This window comes from Pezoporus occidentalis, unplaced genomic scaffold (assembly GCF_034315485.1).
Source record: "Pezoporus occidentalis ecotype Australia unplaced genomic scaffold, CSIRO_AGI_Poc_V1 ctg329, whole genome shotgun sequence".
Taxonomy (NCBI): Eukaryota; Metazoa; Chordata; class Aves; order Psittaciformes; family Psittacidae; genus Pezoporus; species Pezoporus occidentalis.
The window spans coordinates 229348-241964 of NW_026915257.1; the positions used below are offsets into that span (position 1 = coordinate 229348).

The 12617-nt window shown below is 61.7% G+C and overlaps 1 protein-coding gene across 3 annotated transcripts; it reads left to right on the forward strand.

The window, feature by feature from the left end:
- The first annotated feature begins 272 nt into the window (after positions 1 to 272).
- ESPL1 (extra spindle pole bodies like 1, separase) lies at positions 273 to 12528 on the forward strand. 3 transcript variants are annotated; one of them, XM_062629116.1, is made up of 30 exons: positions 273 to 382; positions 484 to 1581; positions 2079 to 2183; positions 2346 to 2469; positions 2697 to 2833; positions 3071 to 3264; positions 4026 to 4268; positions 4466 to 4610; positions 4809 to 4953; positions 5052 to 5191; positions 5297 to 5431; positions 5519 to 5638; positions 6273 to 6444; positions 6630 to 6758; positions 6872 to 7028; positions 7341 to 7450; positions 7732 to 8831; positions 8908 to 9268; positions 9391 to 9534; positions 9997 to 10210; positions 10316 to 10500; positions 10602 to 10729; positions 10803 to 10925; positions 11012 to 11167; positions 11246 to 11416; positions 11495 to 11599; positions 11695 to 11807; positions 11897 to 11980; positions 12066 to 12230; positions 12324 to 12528. In XM_062629116.1, exons 1-30 carry the CDS (start codon positions 302 to 304, stop codon positions 12523 to 12525), a joined length of 6486 nt encoding a protein of 2161 aa, XP_062485100.1. In that variant the 5' UTR covers positions 273 to 301; the 3' UTR covers positions 12526 to 12528. The 3 variants fall into 3 exon arrangements, with proteins under 3 accessions (XP_062485100.1, XP_062485101.1, XP_062485102.1); XM_062629117.1 differs by having other exon boundaries at positions 11698 to 11807; XM_062629118.1 differs by lacking the exon at positions 11012 to 11167.
- The last annotated feature ends 89 nt before the right edge of the window (positions 12529 to 12617 follow it).

The window sequence follows — 12617 nt, forward strand, 5'->3', positions numbered from 1 at the left end:
CCAAAGGGCTGTGGGTGGGGCTGGGGGGAGCTGAGCTTTCCCAAGGGGGTCTGAGAGGGGGTGGGGGAGAGCTGAGCACCCCCAAAGGTCTGTGAACAGGGCTGGGGGGAGCTGAGCCCCCCCCCCCCAAGGGGCTGGTTGCTCCATGGGGGCCAGAGAATGGGGAAAGAAGGCTGCAAGCACTGGGGAGTGGGGCTGGGCTTTCCTGGGGCGGGGGGGTCCGAGAGTCATGGGGGTCCTACTCCTTTCCCTGCCTGTCCTTCTCCAGCCCCACCCCCGAGCCGCCGGCCTGGTGTCAGGAATGAAGCACCTCAAAGGAGCTGATGCTGCTGCCCCGAGGGACGACTGGGAGGGCATCGAGGAGCTGCTGGCCCAGCTCTGGGTGAGCCGGGGGGCCGGGGTGCTCTGCTGCTGGAGCTGTGGAGGGGAGAACCCTCCCTGGGGCTGCCCTGTGCTGGGCTCTGACCCCATCCCCATCCCTAGGAATGCCTCTCGCCAGCCCTGGGCGATGCCTCCGGTGCCAGGCCGGCCTCGTGGCTGCGGCGGAGCCAGGCCTGCGACCGGGTGCTGCGGGCGTGCGTGGAGCAGATGGGCAAGGCCGGCGGCAGCCCGGGCAGCACGGGCAGGCTGCTGAGCGTGGCCGAGGCCGCGTGCCGGGGCTACGTGAGCGCCGTGCCGCAGCCTGCGCCCCTCTACCTGGAGAAGATCCTGTACCACCTCCTGCGGAACACGGCCGGCCGGGCCGGCGGGGCCTGCTGGAGGGCGGCCGAGCTCCTCCGAGCCCGGCTCCTGGCCTCCCGCCCGGGCCAAGAACCTTCCAAGGACTTCAAGGCCATCGCCTACAGCAGCTTCGGCTTGCTCTGGAGAGGGGGCTCCTCCCTGGCCGAGCCCCACTGGCCGCAGGAGGAGGCTCAAGCTGTCCTCTTGGTCCGCCTGCGAGCCCTGCGCTTCCTCCTGCTGCTGGAGGAGGATGGGGAGACGTTGTCCCCGCTGCAGCCTCCCTTCTTCACCTCCCAGACAGCCCAGCAGGCTGCTGCTGCCGCTGCCTTGTATGAGGCCCAGCGGGAGCCATCCTCAGCTTTCCTTGCCCAGCAGCTTGGGGACTGCTTGCTCGCAGTGCTGAGGAAGGAAGCAGCGGAGCCCCCAAGCCTCCAGCAATGCCTCTGCTTCTTCGAGCTCACCCAGGAGCAGTGCCGGCACCTCTGCAGGGGCAGCTGCTACAGGGAGGCCAAGAAGGCAGTGAAGGAAGCAAGGAGCTTCCTGGGGGCCAGCAGCAGCTCAAAGTCCTTTGGTGCCCCCCTGGCCCTGCTGGAGACCGGGGTGCAGCTGAGCCAGGCTCTGGCTGATGATGCTTGCCCGGCAGAGCCGCTCTTCTCCCAGGCTGCAGCAGCTCTCAGGGATGTGGCAGCGGTCTCCGAGCGGTTCCTCCTGGTGCTGGCTGAGAGCTGCCAGTTTGTCAGCTCCACCCTCAGCGAGTGCATGAAGAGGAGCAAGCAGCAGCCCTTCGGCTGGGGAGATGTGCTCGACCTCTGTGCCTTCACCGAGGGGAGCTGCCGTGTCCTGCGCAGGCTGCTGGAGAGGGTAAGGCTGGGGTGACCACATAGCATGGTCCATCAGAGCCTCTGTGAGTGCCTGCTCCAGGCTTGATGCTCCCCTTAATCTATCAGTGGGGTTTCTCCAGCACCCCCGTTCTGAGCAACAGTGCTTGGTGCTGTCCAGGCTCCATAGATGCTGCTTTGCTCCTTCCAGTGTCTGAAGGGGGCTATGAGGAGGCTGGAAAGGGGCCTTCATCAGGGACTGGAGCAAAAGGGTTGATGGGTTCAGACTTTAACAGGGGAATTCAGGTTGGAGATAAGGCAGAAGCCCCTTCCCTGTGAGGGTGCTGAGGTGCTGGCACAGGGTGCCCAGAGAAGCTGTGGCTGCCCCATCCCTGGCAGTGCTCAAGGCCAGGTTGGACACAGGAGGTTGGAGCACCCTGCTCCAGTGGAAGGGGTCCCTGCCCGTGGCAGGGGTTGGAACTGGATGATCTTAAGATCCTTTCCAACCCAACCCAGTCTCTGATTCCCTGCCTGCCACAGGTTCCTCCTGAGGGTGTCAAACAGAAGCTGATGGTGAAGCAGCTCCTATACCGCAGCCTCCAGCTCTTTGCCAATGTGGCCTACGATGCCCTCCAGTGCTCCCAGGTACGGGGGATGGAGGGGACAGTCTCTGGCACTGGGGATGGGTGAGACCTTTGTAGTACTGGGTAGCTTCTGCCTTCAGAGGGAACCTTGGTGGGATTGGAAGGGGCTTCTGTGTGGGCTGTGGGTCCTTGGCAGCCTCTTGCCAGTCCCTTCTCCCCACAGCCATTGCAGGGCTGGCCAGGCCTGGAGCAGCTCCCAGCGGGCTGCAGGAGGAGCGTGGAGTGGATGCTGGAAGCACTGGAGGAGCTCCCTGAGAGCGAGCAAGCCAAGTACCTGGATGTCACTGGTCAGTGCTGTGGGGGGTGGCACCAAACCTGGCTCCTTGGCCATGGTTTGGGTCAGCCACAGTCACAGAACTCTGTGTCTGTGTCCCCAGGGAGTGACAAGGGGGTTCTCTGCCACGCACAGGACGTGGCTGGTGGGGTTGGGCAGGGGGTGACAGTCCCTGGTTGGACAAGGAGAGGGTCCTTCTCTCTCCAGCACATCTCTAATGGCTGGGTTTCCCCTGTGCAGTGTCGTGCACCTTCAAGCTGGCGTACATCTTCTACAGCCAGAATCTTCACGAGGAGGCCAGCTCCATCTGTGAGCCCCTCTGCAAGGGGCTGCAGGCACTGGATGCCTATGCATGTCCAGAGATACCTGCAGAGAGGGTAAGTGCTTGCTTGATGCTTCCAGGAGTAACAGGGCTGAACTGGGCACTCTGGTCCCAGTGCCAGGGGAGCAGGGGAGGGGACGGCACCAGCTTTTGCTCATGGAACAGTTCCACTTCTCTCCTCTGCCTCTGAACTCTTCCCTTTGCCTAGAAGGGAATTGGAGGATGGGACACGGAACGCAGTGAGTTTGCTCCTGTGGGAGGCTGAATCCTGTTCCCTCTGCTCTCCCTGCAGCTGCACAAGTGCTTCAGGCTGCAGGTCGAGAGCCACCGCAAGCTGGGCTGGCTGGAGAGGGCCCTGGCCTGTGTGGGGCAGTGGCTGCTGGCGCTGCAGGGCCATGCTGGGGACCTGCTGGCAGAGCCCATCTCCCTCTGGGTCCGAGTCAAATCTGAGGCTGGGAAGCAGGGGCACGAGGAGCTGCGCTTAAGGTATAGACCTGGGCTGGGTGTCCCGAGCTGTCCCCATGCTGGGACTGTGGTGGTGCCTCTCCCTGTGAGACCACTGCAGTGTGCAGAGCCCCAGCCAGTCCCAGGAGTCTGAGGGGTTGAGGGCTTCATGTCTCATTGTAACCAGTTCAGCACTCTAAATCCCCTCATGATTATGGATGCACGGTACTGTTTGTGGAAGCGACAGGAATACGGATTTGGAATTGCCATTGATAGACTCGCTTAACTGCATTAGAGCTAAAATTCAAGCTAGCCAACAAGTAATTGAACAGAAAAACAAGTTAGGCCACGTTGTGGTTCATTGAAATTAGTTTCATTGGGTGCCATCCCACATAGTTGAGGCATAAATCTCGCCTAAAAAGTGCCCCTGCTCTGGGGAGGAGAGAGGATCAAGCCCCTGGACTTGTTGGGGTCATATCCTCATCAGGAAGCTCAAATGCCCAATTTATACTTGGAGAAGTGGAGGTGAAGCTGGAGTCAAACTCCTGGCTGTGGTCATGGGGAGGGGGGCAGCTGCTTTCTCATCCTGCTGTATTTGGTGTGTAAATGGGAGATAATGAGAGTCTCGGCTGCATCCCTGGCACCCAGGGGCATAACAGGACCATGACACATCAGCATCACACCCTCTTCCACCCTGCTGAGGCCACCCACATCAGGCTCCTGCACTCACTGCTCCCTTCAGCACATCTCCCAAGGCCTCGGGCCTCATCCCCACACCCACCTCCAGCTTCCATTTCCCCTAGGACCCTGAAGGACGGCTTGAAGGGGCACAGCCTGGACACGGAGACCTTGGTGACCGTTCTCTTTGCGGAGCTGAAGGCCTACAAAAGCGTGCGCGCTGACACGGGGCAGGAGCGCTACAACGTGCTGTGCGACCTGCTGGAGCTGTGCTCGGAGGAGAGCGGCCGCCTGCACGAGCGAGCCGTTGGCCTCACAGAGCTGGCCCAAGTGTTGTGCTACCACAGCTACTCCCAGCAGACAGACTGGTGGGTACACACCGGAATACTGGGATCGTCTCCCAGGGTCCCTCAGAGCCCCCCAAGGAGCATTTGAGGGCCCTCAAGGGGAGTTTTAAGGAGCTGGAGTGGTACTGCTCTGGCTCTGCACTGTTTGGGCTCCCTGCCCTCCAATGCTCCAGGGGTTCTGTGGGCTGAAGGCAGTTTCTAACCCCTCTCTCTGGCAGCTCCTCCCTGGACTCTATCCAGGAAGCCTTGAGGCTGCTGGAGCTGGTGCCCAGGAGCACCCAGAACCGGGACCAGCTCATCGATGATCGGGCACAGGCTCTGCTCTGGCTCTACATCTGCACCCTGGAGTCCAAGCTGGAGAAGGTGGGTGGGGGCTGTGGGATGCCGAAATGGGTCCGGATCCAGATCTGGAAATGCCTTGGGGCTCCATAGATGTGTGAGGTGCTCTCCTCAGCCTTGCTGGCAATGCTCAGCTCTGCACCAGGACCACCAAAAGCCACTCAGACCCCACTGGAAAGCCTGTTGGTGTCTCCTAACATGCTGCCTTCTCTTCCTCTGCAGAACATAGAGAGGGAGCAAAGAGCCAAAGCTCAGGGGCTGAGGCACACAGAAGACTTTGAGCCCAATGATCTCAACTATGAAGGCAGGCTGCTGGAGCAAGAGTTTCTGTATGATGGGATCTCCTTCAACCTGGAGACAGAGACTGGTGAGGACACTGGCAGGTTTGGGCCCTTTGTGAAGAGGCTTTGTCTGGAAGCACCGGGTTTGAGATCAGGGTGTCTCAGACCCGTGGTGTGTCCTCAGCTCTGTCCAAAAACCTGGATGAGGCCTTTGCCTTGTGGAAGCAGCTCCTGGCAGCACCAGGCATCCCAGCTGTGCGCAGCCCTGAGCAGACTGTGGCCTCCCTGCGCCTTCTGGCAGCTCTTTACAAGCTGATGGCCAAGGTAACGCTGCTGGGGAGGAGGCTGATGCGTCATCAGCCTCCCTGGGCTCACAGAGCCCCTCTGAGGTGGTCTCTGAGTGTAACTGGGGGTGTTCTCTGCCCACAGCCCTTGCAAGCCCTGGAGAGCTACCTCCTGGTCAAAGCCCTGTGCAGCACACTTGGAGATAGCCTGGGCACGGCCAGTGCCCTGTGCCAGGTCACCAAGCTGCTCTTCCAGCTGGAATGCCCCAGCTATGCCCAAGTAAGGCTGGCAGGGAGGGAAGGGGCCATGGGTTGAGCCCAGCCTTAGCTGTGGCTGCAGCCCTCATGCTGCTGTGGTGTTTTCCAGCTCTTCCTGGAGGAGACAGAGTCCTGCCTGCAGAAAGCCGACAGCAGTGACAGTTCCTACGTGGTGCTGCAGCAGAGCTGCCTCCTGCTGCGCAGCCACCTGTGCTGTGTCACCCAGCAGGTGAGCTCCTGCAAGGCCTCCTCTGCATCAGGAGCAGTGTTGGAGGCCAAGAGGAGGCTGCAGCAGCTGCTGTGTCCTCAACATAAGGACATGTAGCTGTTGGAGCAAGTCTAGAGGAAGCCACGGGGGGGATCAGGGGCTGGAGCAGCTCCCATAGGAGCCAGGCTGAGAACATTGGGGCTGGAGAAGAGAAGCTGCGTGGAGACCTCAGAGCAGCTTCCAGTGTCTGAAGGGGGCTATGAGGATGCTGGAGAGGGACCTGCATCAGGGACTGAGTGATAGGACAAGGGGTGATGGGTTCAGACTGGAACAGGGGGAGTTCAGGTTGGAGATAAGGCAGAAGCTCTTCCCTGTGAGGGTGCTGAGGCACTGGCACAGGGTGCCCAGAGAAGCTGTGGCTGCCCCATCCCTGGCAGTGTTCAAGGCCAGGTTGGACACAGGAGGTTGGAGCACCCTGCTCCAGTGGAAGAAGGGGTCCCTGCCAGTGGCAGGGGGTTGGAACTGGATGATCTTAAAGTTGCTTCCAACCCAAACTATTCTGTGTTTCTCTGAGCTCCATTTCAATACTGTGGGTAGGGACTTTGGGCATGGAGACACCCTGGCCTGCAAATGGTGACTCTTGCTCTCCCTGCAGATTGAAGAGGGTCTCTCCCTGTTGCTGAAGGTGCTCCAGAACATGGCTCTGCAAAAAGTCACCAAGGTCTGGTACCTGCTGCGAGCCCAGGTCCTGCAGCTCGTGGCCACCTACCTGAGCCTCCCCCTTGCTCGCCTCTCACTGGAGCTCCGGCAGCAGATCTTTGAGCAAGGTGAGCTCCTGGGGGATATTAAAAGCCTCCTGCTGAGCACCAGGCTGACAGGGACCATGGGCAAAGCTCCATGCACATGTTTTATCTCTGGGCTTCTCCAGACCAGCCTGTTTGGGGTGAGGAGAGGGGATTTGCTGGGGCTGGGGAGGGTCTTGGTGCTGATACCCAGAGCTGCCCTCACACAGGGTGGAAGACACCCGAGACAGCTCTTGTTGAAGCCCAGAAGCTCTTCCGCAGCATCATCCTCCTGCTGATGGGCAGCAGCGTGCTGGGATGTCAGTCAACAGCATCTGATGGCCACTTTGTGGATTATGGTGAGTTGGTCACTCCTGTGGACCACAGTCCCCCTGCTCCTCCACGAAGAGTTGGGCTCCTTCCCTGCCTCTGTGAGGAGCAGCTCTGGTCACCTTCCTGTCCTGCCTTGCAGGGGACAACCTGCTGCTGAAGTGGCAAGTGCTGGCTGATGTGCTGGCCTGCTCGGAGCACCTCGTGGCTCTCCTCAGCAGGTTGGAGGTGGTGTGTAAAGCCAAAGCCTTCTGCTTGGAGGCTGTCAAGCTGGCCATGAAACTGCAGGCCACACGGTGGTGAGTTCACTGTGGAGGGGAAAACAGCCTGGCCCTAGGCTTGGTTAGGGATGAGCTGCCCTTATGCCCACAGGGGATGTTGGTGTCTGTGTCCCTTCAGTGGGGGACTGGCCCTGGTGGGAGGGTTTGGCACTTTCTCAGCTTGGTCTGGAGCAAGCATCTCCTTTGGGGAACGTTATTCCATGAGTTCATCTTGTCAGGTCAGATGTGGGCTCATTCCTCGCTGCCCATCAGCTTCCCTCCCACACTGCCCTAGGGATGGAGTGAGAGCTGCTGTGGGGTGGTCCTTTGAGGGCTGTTTTTCCCCTCTAGGTCTACTTCCTTCTTGGTGCTGAAATCCCAGCTGGAGCTGCAGCAGAGTGAGCTGGAGCTGAGCCACTTGGACCTGCAGCAAGCTCTCTTCATCCTGGAGCCCGACAGTGGTGAGTCCCTGCTCGGGGCTGGAGGAGGGCAATGGAGGAGGTGAGCCCCAAGCCTGGGCAGCTCCAGAAAGATCTGCCTTGTGCAGGTGCTCCCCATCATCATGGGTGCAGAGGTGGGAGGTGACTGAGCCATGTTTTGGCTCCTCAAGTGACTCCTCCAGCCACTCAAGGTGTAGGTGGGGAAAGCAGCATCTTTGGCTCTGGTTTCTGCACCCCTCCTCGGGCTGCAGGGGTCAGGGCTGAGCAGGGAGGACCCAAAGAGCCATCCTCTCCACCTGCAGAGTTGAAAACCAGCAAAGAGCAGCAAGGCTACATGAAGATCCTGCCCAGGAAGGGCAAACTGGAGGGCAGGAAGAAGCAGGACTCCATCTCCGAGCCCCCTGGAGAAGAAGAGGGTTTCCTGAAGGGTCCCACGCTGGCATTTGTGGCCACTGTGAGTGAGCCAGGGAAGGCGGATGCCCTCACTGCCTCCCCGGAGCTGAAGCCTGCGAGGAGGAAGAGGCCGGCCTTCCTCAGCCACCCCACAGCCTGCCCCTGCTGCCTCTGCTCCGACCTCTGCCTCTCTGCTCTCTGCCTGCGCTGGCTCCTCTCCTGTGCCCAGGCTGAGCTGGCAGCAGGCAGCACGGCCAAGGGGCTGGCTCTGCTCCGTGCCGTGGTGCCGCGCTGCACCGCCGTGGCCACCCGCTTCGCTGCCGTGCTGCAGGACAAGCTGAGGGACACCTCCACCAGCCAGGACCCGCCGGCACTGGAGCTGCTGCACGAGCTGCTGGCCTCTTGCTACGCCACCCTGGCCCTGCAGAGCCTGGCCAGCCCACACCTGGCAGAGGAGCTGGAGCCAGGGTTGAAGTTCTTGGCGTCCTGCAGGCCCCACGTGCCCAGCCTGGAGGTCTCCAGGGCCACGCTGCTACTCGCCAAAGCCACAGCCACCTTTGGCCACGGTGACTCCATGGATGCCATCTTTGCCAGCTCTTGGAGCCAGCAGCTGCCCACACCGACTCCGGCAGAGCCTGAAGCGGTGGCTGCGCCCCAGGCCCTCAAGACAGCCAAGGCTCAACCCCAAAGGAGCAAGAAGCCAACCTTGGCTGTGGCCGTGCCTAAGCCCAGAGTGAAGAAGGGCCAAAGAACAAAGCCCTCGGCTGTGCCAAGCACCGAGGACGTGTTTGCTCTGAGTGACCTGGACACGGAGGTGCCCCCCATTGTCATCCGTCCGGTGACGGTGCCCTGCACCCCACACCAGAGACCGCGTCTCCCCTCTAAGGCCCGCGCAGCCCCGGGCCCCAGGACCCCCTTCACCATCTTCAGCGAGTCCTCCCCCCCAAGCAGCAAGGCCCAGCTCCTGCGAGCACCCAGAGCGCTGGGGAGAGTCAAGACTCGCCTGCAGGTGAGTGGGGAGGGAGGTGAGGGGCAGCTCGGTGTGCCCAGCACCAGCCCCAGCACCCGCTGTCCCTCTGCTCCAGGTGACATTCAGCGATGACAGTGACCTGGAGGCTCCTGCAGCGGGGGGGACCCCCACAGCTTCCCGCAAGCCCTCCTGCACCCAGAGAGCTCGGTCCCCCCGGCCCACGAGGTCCAAGGGGAGCTCGCAGGGGCTCGGCACCCGCAGGAGCTGTGCCCAGCCTCGCAGAGGGCGGCCGGGCACCCACAGGGCCGGGGCTGCAGAGGAGAAGAGGGAGCGAGCGCCCCGCAGGGCTGCCAACAAGAGAGCAGAGGAGGAGTGCGAGCTTCCCAGGGCCACGAAGGCAGAGGAGAAGATGGAAGAAGAGCTTCAGATCAGCTTTGAGGTGTTGCAGGACTCTGAGGAAGAAGCCAAAGCCCCAGGTGAGCTGGGCTGCCCCAGGATTTGGTGGGGGGGGGGCTGTTGCTTTCATGGCCCCATATGCACTTGCAGGGGGTTGTCCCTGTCAGTCCCAGGCACTAGACATCTCTGTCCCTCCCCACAGTCAGCAGGCAGCAGGCTCAGTGCAAGCAGGAAGGTGCAGGCAAGAAGCACAAGCAGCAGGAGGCTGGTGAGGATGTCCTGGCAGTGCAGTGCCTGGGCAGCAGGGACACGCTGCACCCGGAGGGGACCCTGCCTGCAGCTGGTGGTGAGCACCCAGCACAGTGTGATGGGGAGGTTTGGGTGCTGGGAGTGGGAAGCTGAAGCTGAGCCTGTGGCAATTGGTGGCAACTCTGCAAAACCATACTTAAAACGGGTAAAAACTGCAGGCAGAGGGTAAAAGAGCTGAGGAGGAAGCGTGAGAGGGGCTGCTCCCCTTTTGTGTCTTTATCTTGACCCACAGTGGGGTTTTCATCCCAGTTCCTCACCATTTCCTGAGGAAGGGAAGTGGGTGAGTGTCTGGGGGGGCATCAGGCTGCTCACCAAGGGGAGCATGGGGCTGCCCTGTGAGCTTCCTGCACGTGGGATGCTGGTCTTCAGCTGGGAGCTGGTGGCTGTGCTGGGGACACCACGTCTGTCCCCTCTGCTCCCCTCAGCACCACTTGGCGTGCGTTGCTCAGGGCTCCGTCACTGATCTTGCCCTGGGCTCTTCCTGCTTTGTCCCTTCCAGATGTCTCCTCCCTGGACACAGTCCTCAAGCTCCTGAAGGATGCTTTTAACTGCATCAGCCACTGCCCTCCCAGCACCCTGCACAGCCAGCTCTGCCAGCTCCTGGCTCTGGCCACGGGCAGCCGGGACCCCCTCTCCACCGCGTACCTGCTCTCCGAGTCCCTCTCCATCACCACCCGCCACCAACTGCTTGATGTCATCCACAGGAAGATCCAGTGCGTCCCTCCGTGTCCCCCCCCCTTCACCCCCAGAGCATCACAGAGAAGGGGCTTGCCCTTTTGGGGTGCTTATTCCCCTCCTGAGTGCCTTTTTCTCTGCAGCAAAGGGAAGAAGTCAGTGGGGGACGTGACCGAGCAGCTCAAGGGGCTCTGCCTGCAGGAGGGGAGCACTGCCCAGCGCAGCCAGCACCTTGCTGAGCTCGAGAGGCTCTTCATGTTCAGCTCCACGGGGCTGGGGCCTGAGGAACGGGACAGGTTTGGGATGCAGCTGCAACAGATCCCCAGCGGTAAGAGCCAGTGGGAGTCCAGTAACGCAGGCAGCCCATTGCCCAGGAGGGCGCTGGGTGACATTTGGGTGCTGTCCTTATGCTCTTGGTGTGACTTTCAGGGGTGACTGTGTGCATGCTGACCCTCACCAGCACCCAGCCTGGCTCCGTAGGGGACACGCTGCTGCTGACACGGCTGGAGAAGGGCAGCACCCCTGTGAACATCCGCATCCCCACGGCGCTCACCAAGGTGAGGGTAGGGATGGGACAGGGGCAGCCCTGCCATGCCAGGGGCTCAGGTCACTGCTCCCTTCCTCCTCCAGACCCCACTGCGCTCGGTGCTGAGGGACTTTGACACCATCCAGAAGGAGCAGAAGGAAGCCAACGCCTGCACGGACAAGCAGGACTGGTGGCTGCGCCGCTTCGAGCTGGACCACAGGATGAAGGTGGGGGGGAAACCACCCTGTGGGGTGTATTTTGAACAGGGTTTGGGGTCCAGCCCCCCCCCCAGTGACTCTCTGACCTCTTGCAGAGCCTCATTGAGACCCTGGAGCTGCAGGTCCTGGGCTGCTGGAGAGGGGTCCTGCTCCCCACCAGCCCTGAGCCCACCCTGGCAGAGGAAGCCACCCGGTTGCACCCCCAGCTCCTCCAGTGTGGCTGGAGGGACACGGATCCCACCCTGCTCAAGGTGCTGGGCTTGGGCAGGAGTCCAGGGAGCTGAGCCCTTACCTGGCCTCTGCTCTCACCCTCTTCTTCCTCCCTGCAGGCACTGCTGAACGCTGCTCCCCTCCTCTCCCCCTGTGATGTTCAAACTGTGGCCTTCAGCCTCTGCTCAGCACAGCCCCGTCAGGCTCAGCAACTCTTGCAGGAGGCAGTGGAGAAGAGGAAAGCCTGCGCCAAGCAAAGCAGCAGCTCCCTCGTCCTGGTTCTGGATAAGGTGAGAGCCCTGCCCTGCATCACCTCCTCCTGCTGCTGCCTCCCTTCTGCTCAAACCTTCCTCCTCCTCCTCTCCCAGCACCTCCAGAAGCTGCCCTGGGAGAGCATGGGGTGCCTCAAGGCTGTGCCCGTCACCAGGCTCCCTTCCCTGCGCTTCCTGCTCAGCTACTCCCTGGCACAGAAGGTGAGAGGATGTGGGGGGGACCCCACGTAGCCCAGCCCTGGGGTGGGAGGGATCCCCCAAACCTTGCCCTTGACGTCGTGTGCCCCCTCCTGCAGCAGGCAGGGTCTGTGCTGAGCCGTGGCGTGAACCCCAGCAGCACCTTCTATGTCCTCAACCCGCACAGCAACCTCAAGGGCACCGAGGAGCGGTTCCGGGGCTGGTTTGAGAGGTGGGTGAACAGCTCCGGGGGGGCTGCAGGGGTTGAGGGGGGGGGGTGGTCTGTGCCCCCCCACCCTGTTCTCACCAGCATTCCCACAGTGAGCCCGGCTGGAAGGGGGTGACAGGAGCAGTCCCAAGCCCGGAGCAGATGCAGGCAGCCCTCCTGGAGCATGACCTCTACATGTGAGCATCCCTGGGGCTGCTTGGGGCCACCCTGCAGGGTAGGAGGTGACACCAGGGCTCACCCAGGGGTGCTTTCTCCCTGTAGCTATGCCGGGCATGGAGCAGGCGCCCGCTTCCTGGACGGGCAGACCATCTCCCGGCTGGAATGCCGTGCTGTCACCCTGCTCTTCGGCTGCAGCAGCGCCCTGCTCGTCGTCAGAGGCAGCCTGGAGGGCTCCGGCATCATCCTCAAGTACATCATGGCCGGTTGGTGAGTTAGGGGGGGGTCTCTCTGTGAGGCTGATGGGGGGGGGGTGTGTGTGTTCATGCCCAGTGTGGGATCTAAGGCCCTTTTCCCTTGCAGCCCCTTCGTCCTGGGGAACCTGTGGGATGTGACGGACCGAGACATGGATCGCTACGCACAGGCACTGCTGGAGGGCTGGCTCAGGGGGGGCTCGGGGGCCCCTCTCCTTGACTACATGGCCCAGGCACGCCAAGCCCCCAAACTCAAGTACCTCATTGGGGCAGCCCCTGTTGCCTATGGGCTGCCTGTCTGCCTGCAGTGAGGGCGGGGGATGCTGAGGCCCTTTGGGGTGCCGGCGGGGGGGGTGTTTTCTGTCTTATTTATTTTAACAGAAGTGCTTTTAGGCGTTTGTTC

Bases quoted from the DNA above. Each gene is read 5' to 3' on its own strand.
- ESPL1 (XM_062629116.1), top strand. From the start codon at position 302: ATGAAGCACCTCAAAGGAGCTGATGCTGCTGCCCCGAGGGACGACTGG. The intron at 10,730-10,802 runs GTGAGGGTAGGG...TTCCTCCTCCAG, and splicing joins TCCCCACGGCGCTCACCAAG to ACCCCACTGCGCTCGGTGCT. The intron at 11,981-12,065 runs GTGAGCATCCCT...TTCTCCCTGTAG, and splicing joins CTGGAGCATGACCTCTACAT to CTATGCCGGGCATGGAGCAG.